Source organism: Penicillium expansum (genome assembly GCF_000769745.1).
Source record: "Penicillium expansum strain MD-8 chromosome Unknown contig102, whole genome shotgun sequence".
NCBI lineage: Eukaryota > Fungi > Ascomycota > Eurotiomycetes > Eurotiales > Aspergillaceae > Penicillium > Penicillium expansum.
Window position 1 is genome coordinate 197,471 of NW_015971234.1, and position 18,512 is coordinate 215,982.

The window sequence follows — 18,512 nt, forward strand, 5'->3', positions numbered from 1 at the left end:
CCCCCCCCCCCCCCCCCCCCCCACCCCTGTCCGGGTACATGTACCCGCGTGGGCCCAAAGCAGTACCTAACTACCTCACATAGCACTTGTCGTCTCGACTTAGACGCAACGAAAGATTAACTGCTATCATTGCGAGGTTAGTTAATTATATGGCCGTGTTCCTAAAGTAGTAAGCCGATGAACCAAGATATATATTAATCTTGCGCATACATGATGAGTAAAATTTAGCTTACATGTTTCAGCAAACAGCGATAGACTCTTGAATGCAACAAAACAAAAAGAAACAAATTTCAACATAATTGCAGCCTCCACTGGACATCTTGTTGAAGAGATGTTTGACAGATGAAAGCTTGTTTTGGTCCATGAAGCTGTACCCGTAACATCTCTTGTCGTTATCGCTTATCGCTTATCCAAAGACCATCAAAATGTCGCTTACGTCATTTTTGCCTACATCCACGGGTGGACCTAGGGCCAATAATGAACCACCACAATGGTAGTAAATATCCTCCACCACCTTGATTATTACGCCCCGGGAACATCAGGTTCTTGCCCTATGTTATCATGACTGAGCCAAGCACCAAAATACGCAAGGGCAGACAACGGCGACCCCGTGTACCTGACTCGTTGCGAAAGAGGGCGGCACAAGCGTAAGGACACACAATCGAGACCAAGTTCCAATAGGGCTAACTGTCTGCGGCTCAGATGCTTGCCTTGTCGCCAACATAAAGAAAAATGTACTTTTTCACCCATTATGTCGTCACAGCTTGGGCCTGTAGCCACCTTTAACACCAACTGACTGATCCAACTGAAAAGGCGGAGGTGGCAATCCTTGTGCTCGGTGCCAACAGCATCAAAGGACATGCCGTTTTGAGAGTGGTAATCACAGAAAAATACCAGTAGTCCGGAATGACGAATCAGGGTGAGCCGCTTTCAAGAATCTTGCTGCATCTGGAATCAATAACTCATCCTTTTGAAAGTGCCAGAGAGCCGTTAGAACAGCACGCCAACGAATTTCAAATGAAACGAATTATCACTCACTTGCTGGGTGACGTCTCTTTCGAGACTAGCAACCTGCAGAAAATTGCAGACACCCTAGATCAGGGTCAGGGACAGGAGCAGTCGGATAGTGATTCAGTTGATTCAAACGAGTCTACCCCGACAAATGACTACTCTATTGATCCTCTTTCAACTAGCACAATGCGTATGTCGATATCCTGAGTTTGGCTTTTACCTAGTTGACATGACTCCAAAGATTATTCGGGGGAGTTGTCTCATTGGAACTTCTCCAGAATGCTCGGACGGCGACTACAAAGTCTTGGGGAAAAGAGAGAGCAAAGCAAGGTACGCCCAGTGAGCTCTACCGTTAACTTACCAATAAGGACCTCGATGAAATTTGTAATGTCCGTTGCTAATAAAGGAAATTCAGAATCTTGACCAGACCGAAGGTTTCTTTCGAGCTACTGCTCTGCAGTCATCTGGCTCTTGTGTCGCCCTTGCTAAAACATATCTCCCCCCAAAACATATCGCAGAATTCCTGACAACCGCTTTTTTGAAATTCAGTCAAACTAATTATTTTTACTTTCATGAAGCTACTTTCCGCGAGAAGTTGGACTTCTACTATGCCACTGAGCACCCTCTATCGATCAATGACGCTGGCTGGATATGCACTCTTCTCATGACTTTCGCAATCGGCACACAGTTTGCGCATATGCAGACTAAATCGATACCTGGTAGTAGTGTCTCTACTACTGAAACTAGTCCTGATGACCAAATAGGGTTGGAGCTCTATCGGTTTTCTTGTCGACTCATTCCGGATCTTATCACGGTTGCAAGTGTGGAGACTGTCCAGGCCTTCTTACTTCTGGGTGTGTATACCTTGCCAATCGACACAGCAGGCTTGGCGTACATTTACTATGGCCTCGCAATTAAGATGGCAATTCAAAACGGCATGCACCGCAAGCTGTTTGAAGGCAATGTTGCCCCAAATATGGTTGAGGTGCGAAATCGCCTTTGGTGGTCTGCATATTCGCTGGAAAGGTAGGAATGCTCTAAATAGCCCAAAATCTCCAAATACGAAGTGCAACCCGTTCTAACTGCCCGGAAAGTCGCATCGGTATTCTACATGGCCGTCCTGTATCTGTGTCTCCGATCGAAATCGATACCCCCATGCCTGTCGATCTTCCGGCTCTACGACCAACTGACCAATTGACCAACCTACCCAACTTCACTGCTACGATCGTCTTGACAAATTATTTGGCAAAGGCTGCGGAAGCGATGAGGTCCCTGCGGCGTTGCCAGAGGGCCAGAAAGAAAAGATATCTTCGGCAACTTGCTACAACCCGCGATCGACTAAGCTCATGGTGGGAGGGTCTTCCCACTGAGACCCACTGCCGACATCTCGCTCCTGCCGGAGCATACTTTCGTTGCAATGTGCACCTTGAAATTTATTACAGGACAACTTTGATCTATATGGGCCGTCCTTTCATCATATCTCAAGCCACATCTGGGTCATTCAACCTGGACTCGGATTCAACCGTTCACGAAGTCCCGGATATTGTGAACACTCTTCGACAAGACTCACTTCATGCGGCACTTAGAGTGATCGAGCTTTGTCAGCTTTTACAAGATTCCGTCGGCCTCGCACGCGTCTCATACACCGAATTCAATGGGTGTCGCGTTGCTTTATTGGCGCTCATTGCCCATAGCATCAACGAACCAACAACCAGGATCTCCAGTGTCTTGACTCAAGGCATGGGGCTTATCCGTCAGATTTGTCCCGGGCTAGAATCTGCGCGATCTGAAGTGGCTGTCATCGAAGCGCTTGAGCGGGCAAGGCAACGGCTGTATAGTCATACCGTGGCAGAGCAGAGCAGCGTGACAGATCATACAACGGGCTATGATCAATTTAAAGAATGGGCAAAACTTTGGAGAGGTGATCCGCTTGATAATAGCGATGTCCCCGTCTCGACAAATTTGGACATGCCGTCTGAACAGCGCTCTCCTAACTCTGTTCCTTCTTTTGATGGATTTTTCTCGTCTTTCCCTGATGAGCTGGTTGAATTTGCCGCCATCCCTGGGCTAGACTACGATTTGGCACTAGCCCAGGATTGGTTGGGTGACCCTCAACCTGAGGGTTCCGATTGGGTCATAAATCAACCACTCTAATGGTAGAGTGCTCCAATACAAGGAGCCGTTTTTGAAGGCAAATAGATAGATCTTCGGATATTTGTCCTTCTACCTTGATGGCATTGTAGTTGTCGTCAGGATCGAGTTTCACTAGGCGTTCTTTCCCGCCTTTCTTTTCGCCTCCCTTTCTCTTAGCCATCAACCTGGTCTGGGAGATTTTAGTCAAATCTTTGATCTAGTTGAGATATAATTAACCAACTGACAGAGTGGTGATGTCGCCAAGGAATAGGGTGGTATTAAGAATAAAGCAGATGAGGGTGTCGCCTATAGTGTTCAACCAAAGTGTAAGAGTGTGCAGTGCAGCGATCACGATCAGCGCTCTCGCTGGACCAGATGGCAGATTAGTATTGGGGTTCACATGGCAGGAAGGAATTTCCGAGGCCAATTTGGTTGAGCGAATCAAAGGATATGTAGAGGGCCTCGTAGAACGGCTTACATGCCAACAGACGAGCCAGAATGAGATAACGAATACACCCACACTGCTAGCAGTATGCCTAGTAACGCAAAGAAATGAGGATGAGCAGCATGCTGAAATAGTATCCACGCAATAATGAAGAAGGCCGTGCGGGCCTGTTTGTGTTCGTGGTCACAATAGACATTGTTGACCTTCAGTACAGAATGTTCTTCGGTCATTAATAATGCGATCACTGCACCTGGCTCTCTTGGCTCTGTTGGCTCTGTTGGCTCTGTTGTGATATGATATCCAATCAAAAACACGTGATACTAAAATCACTAGGCTGCCAATTTCTGCCAGAAAATTTAGTCCCCGGTCGGAATAAGACCACTTCGTCGTGTGGAATGATCTTCTCCATGTTAATTTAGTGTTAGCACCCAAGCGCAAGGCCAAGAGGTCACCATGCCGAGTCGAAGACCTCACCAGAAATCGCGCAATGGCTGCACCGAATGCAAGAGACGCAGAGTGAAGGTATTCAACCCTGACCCCAGGTTGTTTCAAGCTTACTAATATCTTGTTGTAGTGTAATGAGCAACAACCTTGTCACAATTGCCTCAAGTATCACAGTGACTGTATCTATTGGACGAACCAAAAAAAGCAACAACGGAGCCTGGTTTGCCCAAAGGTATCAATGCCCGAGGTAGACCAAACCGATTCTACTCCAGTGATTGGCGCGATGAAATCACTTACAGGGCCATTCCTACATAGTTTAGTTAGGACAGCCGACTTTGAAGCTCGAGACCTGGAGCTGATGCATCACTTCAGCACGTCAGTTGCCAAGACACTCTCATATCGTAACGATATCCAGGATGCTTGGGCTATCGCGCTTCCCAAGGAGGCTTATTCATGTGACTACCTTATGCATGGCTTGCTCGCACTTTCAGCTTTACATTTGGATTCGCTGAACGATGAGAAAGGGCATGATTACGCTAGCTTATCTACATATCATCTGCAAACATCCCTTGCTCGCTTCAGGGAGAAGCTCACCAACATATCAATAGAGGACTGTGTCCCCTTGTTTGGCCTTTCATCCCTTATGGTTATCCATGTTTGCGCGAAATCTGCTATGGAAAGGCGCTCACCACCTACCCAAAAAAGCTCAACGTCACATATTGAAATGCTGATAGAAATTTTCAACATGTGCCGGGGGGTAGAAAGCATCCTCGCTCCATATCGTGTTGAGATCCATCAAAGTCCTTTGAAATCCTTGCTACACGAGGATTATTGCCTCATCAACGATCTATCAAGGTACCATTCACACAAGATGTGCACTATTAGTTATGATCTGAATCATGGACTAACAAGTATCTAAGTTCTCACGACACCAATCAAGCCTCAACCGAGGAAGCGAGGTTTTCTGACTTGGCGGATCTCATCAAGTGTCAAAACTTCGAACCTCAGGAGCAGAACGAGTATCTAAATGCTTTGACAAAATTAGAGACATCATTTCGCTTCATGCGCATCGCGAGCCAACCATTGGAGCCTGGAGCAGCTTTCGTGTGGCCTATTATGCTTCAGCGAGACTCCATTCATCTCTTCATGCAACCGACGCCCCTTTCATTGGTGCTTCTAGCACACTACTGTATAATTTTGCATCATCTCGCTGGCTACTGGTTTTTACGTTGTTGGCACGAACCACTCCTCAATGAAATAACGGAGAGTTTGCCTTCGGAATTAAAGAAGTGGGTTATTTGGCCAAGAAATGTGTGTGGCTTGGTTGATTTGAATTAGACCCCTAGCATACTGGACGGTCACGCGAGGTAGCAATCCACGATACCGCTCAGGGCTGGGTTGAGATATTGAATTCCTGGGTCTAATACGTTCTCTCTAGAAGTCTATGGAAAAAATTCAAGCCTAGATACAATGAGTGCCTACCGTCCAAACATGTACCAAGCCTATTTTATTGTCTAAAACCAACACAGTTCCCCTAAACCTTCTCCTCCACTTCTAGCTTATCTTCTTGGCACTCAAAATTCTACTGCATCTGTGGCAGAGATCTCAAAGAATGATGGCCATTCATTTGGGTAGAGGACAATATCACAGACGGGTGAAGCACATTCATCGCCACCATCGCGAAAAACATCAGTGTCGAGTCGAAACAATACATAAAGACCTCATGGCTAATCAAGTAGCCGTCATTCCCTTGCGTATATTCGATGAGACGGAAAACCGATCGAACCAAGATTAAAAAACTGGTAATGTAAAGCCCCCAGAGAACGGACTCCCAGCTCCAGCTGATAAGCCGGTTGTGGCCTTCCCTCGCTTGGATGGCTTGCTGAGTCGGCTTCGAGCGTATGCGGATATGGAATAAAAGTGATGTGAGTACGAAAAATGAGAAGAAGACAAGTTGCACACAGAGGCCACCAATCGTGATGTTTTCTCCGGTCTTCATTGCACTGATTGTACCGCTCGCCATAATGCCCCCTCCTGTAAATGATTCTTAGTACCACGTTATGTTTCGAAACTATATACACTAAGCTAGTAGGGGCCCGTAAAACGTACCTGCTGCCTGCATCAAAAATGCAATTGCATCACCCGTAACGAAAATTCTTGTCATCCATCTCAATGGGACCATACTGTAACTTTCCGCACGAAGATGCGTAATCAATCTTCCGAGAACCATATAGATAGATGCAGCGTATAGCGGGGGCGCTAGTAAGATAAGGATTGTTTGGATCGAATAAATGGGCACACTTTTGATGTTCGTATGTGCCAATGCGCGTGCTATATACCCAATTATCTGAACTGTAAGATCGTTATGGTCAGTATGAAATTTCTTTCACCGGAGAAGCGGGGCATGATACTGAGAGGGACTTACATATTCCACCCAAGACGAATGCAATGAAGTACCAGGAGCGGCTTTTAGTAAGCTGGTAAATATGGTAGAGAGTCGTTAGGACAAACAGGACGATGAAGATCACGGCGGCGGCAACGGAAGGAATATATCGGTAGAGTTGAAAATCAACTTTTCCCCCGGACTCGGTCATAGTGTAAGGTGGAAGGAGGAAAGGTGTTATTGAGCCACACGATGAGGATAATAGTCAACTTGTGAAGATATGTAATTGCTAAGAGCTGTTTGTCAAACTTGAAGATGTAGGTAGACTTTGTGGCAGATCTGGGAGTGACCTTCCTTTTATAACTAGAAAGTTCCAAGGACACTTAAATAATTATTAAATATAGTCAATCAACATCGGTCTGATGGGCCCCCCAAACCGTGTGTGTGAGCAGAATCTATATTATAGCAGGGGGAAGCCTCAGCCTATTTTAGTTTAGTGTACGAATATACGACAGCCAACCAACGTCAGACTTATGGTGGGTCCTTCAGAAACATGTCTAATAGACTGCATCCATAAATCAGCCTAAATACATAGCGTATCTCCCAGGGTCACATCTTCTCAGTTGAGATATCCTGGATATAAACATGGCTCCGGAAGATTTTTCAACGCAGTGGACAGACTTGACAGGATCAGCTACGCCTCGGGGCCAAGACAAAGATCTTAAGCTTTTACCTGTGTCAATCCAAGATTTGTATTTGGAATCGTCTAAAAAAGAAAGATAGAAGGAAAATGTTGGTGTACGTACTCTGCATGACTACAAAGAAGAAAAAGAAGAAGCAGAGAGATAGATAAAAGTTGTTGGGTCTACCTACTACCATGGTGCTCTCTATATAGCTCCATGGAGACAAATAAAGATGCCTGACAACCTGCAGGCAAGCGAGCAAAGCCTACTGAAGAAGTTTGCAGCGCTGCTCTATACGTTAAATGCACTCCACCGGGTCCATTCGATATGCTTCTAGCCAAAAAGGACATGGTTTTACTTGCCTTTGAGTTGTTCGGACTATCCCAGGGCCAGAATGTTCCACCTTCAATCAATACATGGAGAATTTGGCAAAATGAAAGAGTCTCTTAGGAGCCCTCAAATGATAGCCACACGGAGAAAGCTTGGCACCTTGTTTTCGGATTATGATATTTGTCAGAGCATTATGTTTTGCACTGCAAAGTGGTCACAGTTAGGTTAGATAGGTTCCGGGTATACTTGCCTTAATGCTTGTATCCAACGTCAACGATCTGTTCTCTCAACCGTACTGTTGCCTAACAGGCCTTACTGTAGGATGGTTCCTTTTGAGATATCGAGGAACGATGCCAGGTAGAGCGCCGAATAGATCTATAGCGAATTAATGGTCTGCTTGTGAGTGTTATCAAGTTATAATCAAGTAGAGAGTCACAGTAATTCAAAAGGCAAACACAAGTAACAATATATGATTGAAGACGAAGAACTAAACTAGATGCACGAATGACCGTCCTTATATATCCCGGAGTTCTTCCTGTATAGAACAGTAGATAGTAGAATGGTAGAACCCTTCTATAGATCTACCTGTTGGAAGGCATGTGATGACTAGTCACATGATGCCTTCCTGTTTGCTCCTAGTTCTTTAGTCTAGTTCATGCTTGTGAATAGTTTCTTTCCTCTTCATGCATTCAAGAGATATTTAGTCATATCTACACCTTCGTTGTAGATACTCTAGATCCTCTCTCAGAAAGCTTCCCCGATAAGCAGACATATCATCTGCTAGTTGGAATGTGATTTCGATCACAATCTGCTAAGATTCTTTTGAGTTGGTAGAACCAACATAGCAGAGTTGAATCATGTGCCCTACTACATTCATGAAATGTGATGCCCAGACTACTTAATATGGAGACTTTACCTTTTGGCTTGGTGCAACACATCCACAACAAATAGCGTAAATGCAGAAGAGATGAACCAAGAACGGTGGCAACAAAAAATAGTAGCATTGATAGCGAGGTCGCTATTGCGGGCAACGAGACCTTCTCTAAAAGCCATTTATACTGTAGATCTTATACTAGTGAAAAACAAGAAGTGAAGCGGTAAAATCCAACCCGTATATCAGTACCATTTAAGCATCCATACTTTGTACCAACTCCCGGTATACATTCCTTATTTAACCGCAGCCGACTAATCCCGCACAGAAGTTGAAAGCCAGCAAGATTGGGATGTTGGAATCGGGTAATGTTGGGAAGACCCCAAATCTGACTAAAACAGCCGAACAATAACCCCAACCGTAACTTCACGATATTCTCCGATGCGCTCTAATTAAAAATCGATGTAGATATACATAGAGTCCCATAATTATTAATCATTTCGCCCGATTGCCGATTATTAAAGCCGCCCCAATCTCACTGTTACACTATTGCAGTTCAGCGATGACGACAGCCAGTAGGACCTCGTGTCATGCATAGACAGCAATAAGCTGTTACAGCCTCACATTTTCGGGGTTCCGGGCTCTATGCTGGCCGAGGTGAGGCGGTTACTCACGCGGGGGGGCACGAGGCGGGCAGGGCTGATGATCGGCTGTTAGATTATTCTATTTCGAGGGTGTGCGATTTTCGGGCAATACGTTACATCTACATCAACGTGGCAAGGACTTGGCTGGGATAGGGTATGAAGAAATTCGATGTATAGTCTGATTTAGGGATATTGGATAAGATTACTCCTTGGAGTTTATTTTAGATTCTTAGTTTTACTTGGTGTTTTAGAAAGGATATTCTTGTTTCGGGATATGGTAAATGTGCTTAGTTCAGGCTACCTAATGTACTAAGAACGGCTATTGGCAAATGGGATATGGCGCATGTGGCAATATTCCGAGAACAGATCACAGAGACCTGGAGCGCTGTTGGAAATTGCAAAAAATCACAAAGCGCCGAAGATAACGAAAAACAAATGGTGGGGGTATACAAAACGGGGTATCTGAACAAAGCGCTGGAAAAAAAACAGGTTCATAAAAAAACTGAGAACATCAAAAAAAAAGAAACACCGGGTCCCCATGGATGCAAGCCTGAGGTTAGGCAAAAAAGGGTCAAATGATGACTGAATCAGGCGCTGCAACTCCATGCGAAAACATGATCCTCGTGGGATGGGGGGGAATAACGTATTCGCTGAAAAGGAAAAAACAAAAAAGCAAAAAACAAACGGGAAAGTTCGAAAATGAGTCAGAGAGCCAGATGAACCAGCGGTGTGCGCAAAGGACAAGAGGGACGGAGGTGACGAGAAGTAACAAGTGCCCAGGTGGGATTTCTGGAAGCGCCGACAGCGAAATATTAGGTAAGCGCGGGGGGGCAATGGACCCATGGATACCCAGATGGGTCCCGAAGTCGGCCCGTGCAGTGCCCTGGTATGGTCGCATTCACAAAATACCACCCGGTGAAGCTCAAATGTGGCTGACGATCGACATGGCATGTTGTGCTTCTTGGGAGATTGGGCTCTAAGTGTGATTCGTAGTTTGGAATGAGGCGGTTTCGCGGGTATCACGGTTGAAGGGGAAAATGAATCGGGATTAGGCATCGCTTGGTGTGGGTCTCTGCACCCCTCGGGGACATGCGGGGTGAAATTAGAAGATAAGGCGAGGTAATGACATGGTTGTGAAGAGAGTGTGGCGTTATTCGGAGAGCGCCTGCGCTGCACCGGGCATCACCGGTGAGCTTATTGACTGAGCACCTTGGATGCCGAGTGAGCACGTCGTTTCGGAGTGGGCGCGACGCGGCGTTTCTTGGGCTTCGATGTCTCGCGCTCTGCCACAATGCTCTGCTTTGCTGTACGGAGGGCTTGGGTTGCCCGGGCGTGAGCTTCAACCTTGGCAAGGAAGTTGGCCCGATCTTCTTGTTCGGCGATAGCGCGCATGCGCTGAAGTTGCTGTTCCATGGTCACGGAGCAGATGGTACCGGCGTCCTGGTTGATAGCTTCGTCTACTGCCTGCTCAGCGGCCGAGTTCTCTGGCATCCACAGGAGGTCGTCGTCAGAGAGAAAGGCGCTGGCACATGAATCGGCGGAGTTGTTGCTGGAAAGCGAGGGGCGGTTGGGCCAGGAGGGGAAGGCATATGCTGCTCCCATCTCGCTAGAGAAAGAGGATTTGCGTGGGCTGATATCGAGGAGGGAGTCGCTAGGAGTTGGTGGAGGGGCGAAAGGACTCGACATGGAAGACGAGGCGCTGCCACTCCAGGCAAAGGTGGGTTGTGCTGGATCTGTGCTGGCGATAGGAGCCGCCGCCTTGGGGAGCGACATCTCATGTAGACGTGACTGAATAGGAATCATGGTGGCGGAGATGTTGAGTAAATGTTGAAAAGGGTTGGCAGTACCAGGGCCCAGTGGGTTAGAGAGACAACAGTGTGGAGGTGTAAGGTGTAAGGCGAAGTGAAGAATGAAGAAGGGCCGAGGAGGGTTGTTTATCAATGATCGGTGAGAAGGGCACACACAAATAGATATCAAAGATCAAAGCCGGGGAAAGACTTCTAGACTTCCCGACACCCTTGCAGTCGAGAAATCAAATTCCAAAAAAGAAAAAAGAAATAAAGGAAAAACCCGAAACAGGAAATAAAAAAATAAAAAAATAAAAAAAGAGGATAAGAGAATAAATCAAATAACAAATAAATCAGGACAATCAGGCGGAAGGAGGTTTCCGCAAACAAAGGGCTGTCGATCAACCTTCCAACCTTGGAAGAACTGATCGACCCAAGCAAACGAAAAATAATAAAATAAAATAAAATCCCTTTTGGGAATTTATTTGTATTTTTTTATTTGAGAATTTCCAGATGTATCGAATTTCTGAATTTCTGACACACGGGGAAAGATCGGATCCCCGGTTTAGCGCTGGTTTTTTTTCCTGCCACACTCCGACTCTGACAAGTCTGACACAGATATTTGTATAATGTATATTGTATACAAAGATCGAGAGAATCTGATATCAGCAAATCCTAGATTTCCACAATTCCCCCTTGCGGCAGATCGAGGATTCCCCGAAAGGGCTGCCCAACAATCTTGGAAAGTTCAAGATCTGGTCTGATCTTAAAATCGGATTGTTTGGAGTATGTTCCAGTCCCGATGATAATTCTCCAATGATCATGCCTCGGATTCACCGCTTCGTTCGGGGGGAAGGAAACAAAAGTCGCGGCAGCTGCAGGCCTAAATGGAATTTGCAGCCCTGATCAACGTTTTGAGGAATCAGGTTTAGGCGTTTGGCGGTCACGATCCAACACGTCAACACCGATGAGAATCGAAAGTACTTGTGATAAGTTGAAGAGAAATCTACACCCACGGGAGAACGAAGTATCCTCTGTCTTTTAAACAGCGGAGTTGGTAGAAGGAAGTTCTCCCGTGTCTCCACACTCGGCTCAGTCTAAAGTCCGTGGAGGGTTCGATTTCCAGTCTAGAAGCCCTTAGTCTACAATCTAGATGAAAAAGGAAGGTTAAGGATTGGAAACCAACGGTTCCTACTACTACCTCGGAGCTTCTCCCGCCTGTTTGCCCGGTTTTACAGCGGATAAATGCACTTCCTCGGCATATTTTAATTTGCCGCCAGATGCTACCGTTCTGCTCCGTACGGAGTACTCCATATGGAGTGCTCCTTACCATATAGAGTTCTAGGTGTGCGAGAATCTAATCAAATCCCTTATCGAATTAATCCCGAGGAAGAGCCGTCTACATATGTAATTTTCGCACAAATCACAGGCCACCCCACAGTCACACCGAGGCTCTAGTGGATGCTCTTTGTTCAAAAATCATTTCTAACATAAATTGAATATTGAGTCGGTCTAGATCGTCCCAAGTCTAGACCACTCAAAACAAAGACATTTCCCATCTATCAAATACACTAATTTTCGAGATCTCTCCCCCCGGAATGTCATGCCCCTTTCCGTTCAATCTGTCAACCTTCAAGTCTTTATGATCTTTCTGATGCACCAGATGACTTGCTTAATGCAAGCCTAGTGCCTACGGGGAAGAATGTGACGCTCTTCCCCGGCCCAAGTGGATCAATCCGTGATCCTGGGTGTCCCGACCAATTTTCACTCTCCTTTTCGGGCGCATGATCGTCCCTCTTCCGTATCCGTATGTCATACTCATCATATCCGAGGAGACTTAAGATGTATATTCCCTAGGGATTGACCGCAAGAGTACTTTGGCAACTCTATATATCTAATTCCCCAACAGCGCCAACGGAATGTGAAATGCAAATCCCCCGCGCCTCCTACGTCCTCTCACTCCGTAACTGATGCTTCCGCGTCCCGGCCCGCCGGGGAAGCTGGGCAAGTCTTTGGAAAGGGGTCAAGCGGGGGGGGGGGCAGCGACTGACCCAGGAAATCAAATTCAGATCGACGCGACAGCTCGGTACAACACCGTTGAATCCCCGGCTACTCCGTACTCCACTCGCAATGAAATCATATCGACTATAGTTCACCCGGCATGTGAGAAGCTTGTTGGATGAGGGGCGGGCCGCGGTTCAAGATCCGTCGAGCGCGTCGCGTTCAAATCTTTGCCCCTTTCCAGGTTCTCGGTGCTTCAATAGATTTTCAATGCATGCCCTCTAACCTGTCTCCTGGGTTTCATGGTGGAGACAGGTAATTCCGCGCTGGGGGATTCGGGTACTAATATTGATTTGATTGACAAGCATATTAATCTCCCGGAGAATACTCGGTATGTTGGGCACAAAAGCTCTGTTTCAGAGAGTGAAAGCTAGAGCCCGGTCTATCGGTTCTACCTCGGCTATGTTTTTTTTCTCGATGTAGCAGAGTGAAACTCAGCTTGGATCAAAGGCCAAACCATACAATTTAGCTTTGCATGCACATATTTGTGGATTGGTTATTGTAGACCGAATCCAAGTACGAACGACGTAAGTAAATGCAGGGTTGAAGGGAGCTTGATTTGCATATTGAATTGTGTGGCCAGCTCTAGCCCCTTTGTAAAAAAGAATTGCATAGCTCAGATCCACACTAGCCCCTTCCAGGCCTTCCCGGTTTCCCTGCAGTTTATACCATGCACCTCATATGCAGTTCACATGTACTTCACATGCAAGATCTCTGAACTAAAATCGCAAGGGCACAGATGTTCGGGTCTGCTCTTGCATAAATAATAGAATAGCATTGAAGAGAAGAGGTTGAATATTGAATCACACTGTATAGACGGTACGACATATTTCAATCTCCCGATTCACTGATCCGTATATCAACTCGGACCGATGTCTAGCCTATGTAAACAGGAGTACAAAATTAAATGTGACAGAATCAAGTTCTGACACCTTGACTCACCGACTTAATAGCCACCAAGAATTCCATTTCTTGGTACTTTTGGTCAAGTTTGCCACATCTGCATGAATTCTTGATAGATGCAACTCATCCAGGATTGACGCCGCCGGCACTAAAGATAAGATATTTTTGAACCATGGAAAAGACACCCACCCCATGGGGATCTGACCCACATTCCGCCAGCGGAGATTTTGATGAATGTGAGATAGCACATTCTGTATGAAGTACGCAGGACGCACTACGACATACGTACACGGTCCTTTTTTCTTTGCAGTGTGAGTAACCTAAGATCCTTCCGGGACACCATCCGCGGTTTCGGCTGCATCGATCAACAAGGGTGTGATGGCGGTGGCGGGTTGACGGTGTATACCCGAGACGTGTCCTTGGGTCTTTACTTAACTGTCAATTTCATATCCCAGAGCAATAAACGCCCCCTTATTCATCACAGGGACTGTGCTTATAGAAATTCGATCCGCACGGATAGCACAGTCGTAGGCCCGTAATCTAGACCAACGCCAACATTGTGATGGTTGCGAGATCAGACAGTCCATCTCTGAGACCGCTACAGCAGCCATCGTCATTGGATACAAAATGAAGCTATTATCTCTTCTGCTGACTCCAATCAAATTATCCTGAGTCAGAACTCACATTGTACCTACTACCTGTACAGAGTAGACTAAGGGTATCTGCCTTGACCGATATTTGCGACCGGGTAATATGCGGTCGCCACGGTCGCTTTCCCGGACACGCTTTGGGAAATTCCCACGGAGCAAAAGATAAACCAGAAACAAAGGGGGGTATCTCCGTTTCATGAATGGAAATCAGAAATCGGAAATCATCATTCTACCTCCAGTGGTCTAACTCCAGTGGTCATTTTCCAGAACGTTTCCACACACATGCAGCACGGCTTATGTGCAAAGCCGAAGAAACTGCGGTAGGCCGTGAACCCGCGTTAGCATTGTAGACGATGCGTCTTCGCTGGAATTCTTCGACTTGCCTACTTCGGCCTAGCCAGCAATCTCTTTGTCATGTCAAGCCGTTGTTCCTGTACAATGCCGGGCATGAATACTTCGGGCGCATCGACGTTTCAATCTCCGCTGGGTACTGACATTCGCGCTCTACGCGCCTAGATGCTACGGTGAATTTCGACAGCAAAGAAAAAAGCAACATCCTGGTTGTACAGGCTGGCAAAAATCGTATGCCTGACCGAGTGAGCATGGATAATATCCGAACAGGGTCATTGATGGTGTTATCCCGTGGTGACAATCCTGGTCGCGCTAAAGTGACATGGGTTCGTTGCCTGGTTATCCCCGATGCACACGTCGGATAGATAAACTGGCGGTGAATTGTGTTTCTTTCCTATTTGGCTCTTCCAAATAGGTACCTGAAATTTGGGCTGTTATAGATGTTTGCGAGATGATCGTTGGGACTTCTGTTGGGATTTGCGACCGAGATTGTTTGACTAGAAGGTCTCGAAGGAGTGGCTAGTTTCATCTCTCTCCATCCTCCCCAGTGTCCTCTTTTGTGCAGACAAAGACGTGCTATGGTCTGTGGCCAGTTTGTGCGATCGAATAAAGCTTTACAATTTGTCATGCATAGCTGGTCTGTTGAGGTTGTGATACTTCCCAATCCTTAACAACCCTATAATATAGGAGATGGTATTAACAATTTGTAGCCGAATTCCTCAGATAATAACTACCAAAAAATGTAACACTTGCTTAAAGCATAGAAGCGGTAGACTCGGAAAAGACTCCACGACTCAAAATGAAGTTACTTAATCGGGAAGCAGACACCTGGTTTGTGTCGCCTCTATGGCACATACTTTATCCGAATTTCTTTGGAATCTACTCGGATTGCAGTCCCTATTTTGACGAAATAGTCTAGCCTATGTATTTTCACAAGTACTGGAGAGACAGGGTATATATCATTATTGGAATAGGATTCTGACTTGACATTATATATATATATATATTGGATGGTGTCCTATATATAGTTGGGGGACTGGCAGGTTGCCAAACGTCACAAATCAATTGTAGTTCAAGTACGTGGTATAGGGTATGTAGCTTCATTCGTAACCTAGATATTCAGGTAACCTAGTCGAAAGGCTGACTTCACGTCGCCTTCACGGCCGTTCTCCTGGGGGCAAATCCAAGCATCAAGAGACCTAGTGATTCAGTTCGTTCAGCGCAAACCAACAGTGATACATGAGAATACAGCTGGGCAGTCCACTATACCACCATTTTAAAAACCAGTTATTAAGATCTTTGTAGATATCTGAAGACCGGTCCGTTGTCCGTGAACATAGTTCAGACGTGGCTTCTCAGTATCAATTTCATCATTCTCAGTTCTAATACCCTTCCTTTCTTCTCTTTGCCATAACTGAACGTTCATAGTCATCTATGTCTTATAGTAGATCTGCTAGGCATATGTTGTAGCTTGTAGTGTTACCATTTCTTTGTCTATTGTCGTTGTCCACCGTCGTTGCTACTAAGATACAACAGTCGAGATAATTGTACTCTATAAAAATGACCAAATTCGCATTTCTTTCATTTCTCCTTTTCTCGCTGTTATTCACAGCATCAAAAAACCGCATCTGGCATTCTCATTCTCTCTTTCACGATGGGTGACGACAAACCACAACCCGAAGATTTTGGATAACCCAGACGTTCTAAACGCAATTACCCCTCATCCTGAGTGGGGCTATGTGCATGGTAAAGCACTTTCGCTCTGCTTCAATATCCACTGATCCTTAAAATGTAAAATGTATTAGGTCCAATCAGAAACCGAAACCCTGGCTGGCTTCCTCCAGCCCGAAGAGAAGATCCGTCGAGGCCAGCCAATCCAAGAAGAGAATTGATCCTGGGCCTTCTTCTTGATCCCCCCGATCAACCATTCAACCTCCTCACACGTTATAATGGCCTCGTGTATGTTTTAACTTTTACAACTAGTTTTTCGTATGCATGTTGACCAAATCAGCTGTGATGTCCAGGTAGATGGGGGCCAAACGTGTGGGCAGACTTTCAAAGAGAAGAAAAATCTTGATGGGCACATGGATCAATCTCATCCAGCATGCTGTAAGATCTCAGACAAAGATTTTGAATAGTGCTAATGAGCTTAGTTATTGCTTCTCACCTTATAGGTTTGAATGAGGAAGCCTCAGGTGCAGCAGAAAATGCTATGAAGCGGTGGATTCTGACTGGAAGGTGGCGAGATGCATCATACCTCTACGAGCCTGCTCGCTGCCAACCCTCGAGTCCTATCGGGCGTATGTGTGACGAGCTAGAGGAGATTGCGTACGTACCGCGATTTTATCAATTGAGTTCTTATTGAGTATATTTCCCACAGAGCCAACAATCCAACCTTTGCGGAAAAGTGGGGGATTCGATTCCATCGCTGGCACACTGGAACCAGGTATAGAGTATATATGAGCCCTGAAACCGAACAGATCTCAGGAAGTCTAGGCTGACTTCATAAAGCACCGTGTAATTGAGCCTCCGCCCAATCCTGAGGACCACAAAGACACCGATGCCCCCTCCGTACAAGTAAATGACACAGCAGCTGTTACTAAGAGAATCGAGGTCATCGATCTGACGGACTAGAGAGAATCTTGAATGTGTCTTATGGATATTCGAATTTTTTGTTTTACTGATGTTGTAACCAATGCAATGATTGAAGGTGTTTTATTCAAAACCTCTCTGATAGAGTTGGAATACACGCCTGTTCGTGCAGAGCCTTAGACTATGAATCCTCTAGAGGGACAAAGAAAAAGAAGACATTGAAGACGAATCTGATGCCTCGGATGAGTCACTCAGCGTTGGAACAAGAGGAGTAGCAGAACAGGGCCTAAGGATCCATCGCCGATTAGCACCAACCCCTTTGATAGGAATCCAAGAGTGATTTATATGCTTCCTTCCAACCTCCACCCGACATTCCCCAAAGGCTTTCTCCAGTCGGCGATCGAGTTTGCTCTCTCTATGAACTCGATTCTCGCCCTGGAAAAGCATCTGTCTCCGTTCCGATACAATCACCACACCACAATCGAAATCATTCAAATACATCGATGCCACCTCCAGCCGGAGACTATCCCAGTCTATATTTTCCGGAATCCATTCCTGAACTGGCCGTAGGGTACTTGGTTCATAGACCCATTTGGGCGTCCAGCATTCGAAGTTCAAGGGCATTACACGGGATCGCCCGCTCCACAGTATCCATTTGTTGCGGGTTGGAACTAGCGTGCTTCCTCTTTCGAGAAGGGTCAAGATGTGGCCCATTCGCAGGAATTCGTTTGGGCTGACAGATAATTTGGTGAATTCCGAGTCTGATTTTTTGATGATTTCAAGGACTCCGATTGATGATGTCGGTGGTTGTTGAAGCAGCATTCGTTTCCAACTGGCGTCTTTTCGCAGGTAAAACTTGAGCTTGCGACGCTCAGGTTCTCCGATGGGAAATCTGCTTACTTCCGTAACTTTCGATTCTGAGCTTTGTTGTTGCTTGAGGAAGAATTGAGCCCAGAGGATATCTTCTAAGAGCGGATTGCGAAGACGCTGTGAGGGATCCGAGATCTTGAATTTGGAGGGTTTGAAGAAGAGGGACTCTTGGAGTCTGACTGATGTTCTGATCATGGTGTTCCAAACGCGAGATACACGTTGAGCAGATGTTAATAGAGTTCTCATCTCTGTATGTAGAAGAATGTTCTCCAGTAGCTCATTGATGAGGAATATGTCATGTGGTTGTGAGGGTTTGCTGATAGACATTATTGAAAATGATAAAGAATACTTCTA

At 45.9% G+C, this 18,512-nt stretch overlaps 3 protein-coding genes across 3 annotated transcripts; 1 reads left to right on the forward strand and 2 right to left on the reverse strand.

Annotated features, from left to right (window-relative positions):
- Nucleotides 1-1,017: 1,017 nt before the first annotated feature.
- PEX2_033400 (fungal specific transcription factor domain-containing protein) lies at nt 1,018-3,165 on the forward strand (the record flags this gene model as incomplete). The annotated part of the gene is made up of 4 exons (XM_016740615.1): nt 1,018-1,201; nt 1,253-1,341; nt 1,427-2,037; nt 2,106-3,165. 4 exons carry the CDS (start codon nt 1,018-1,020, stop codon nt 3,163-3,165), a joined length of 1,944 nt encoding a protein of 647 aa, XP_016601267.1.
- A 6,973-nt stretch (nt 3,166-10,138) lies between these two features.
- Nucleotides 10,139-10,747, reverse strand: PEX2_033410 (uncharacterized protein; the record flags this gene model as incomplete). Its single annotated transcript, XM_016740616.1, has 1 exon — nt 10,139-10,747. The coding sequence occupies one exon, from the start codon at nt 10,745-10,747 to the stop codon at nt 10,139-10,141; it is 609 nt and encodes a 202-aa protein (XP_016601268.1).
- Nucleotides 10,748-17,480: 6,733 nt separating this feature from the next.
- Nucleotides 17,481-18,353, reverse strand: PEX2_033420 (uncharacterized protein; the record flags this gene model as incomplete). Its single annotated transcript, XM_016740617.1, has 1 exon — nt 17,481-18,353. The coding sequence occupies one exon, from the start codon at nt 18,351-18,353 to the stop codon at nt 17,481-17,483; it is 873 nt and encodes a 290-aa protein (XP_016601269.1).
- Nucleotides 18,354-18,512: the final 159 nt, after the last annotated feature.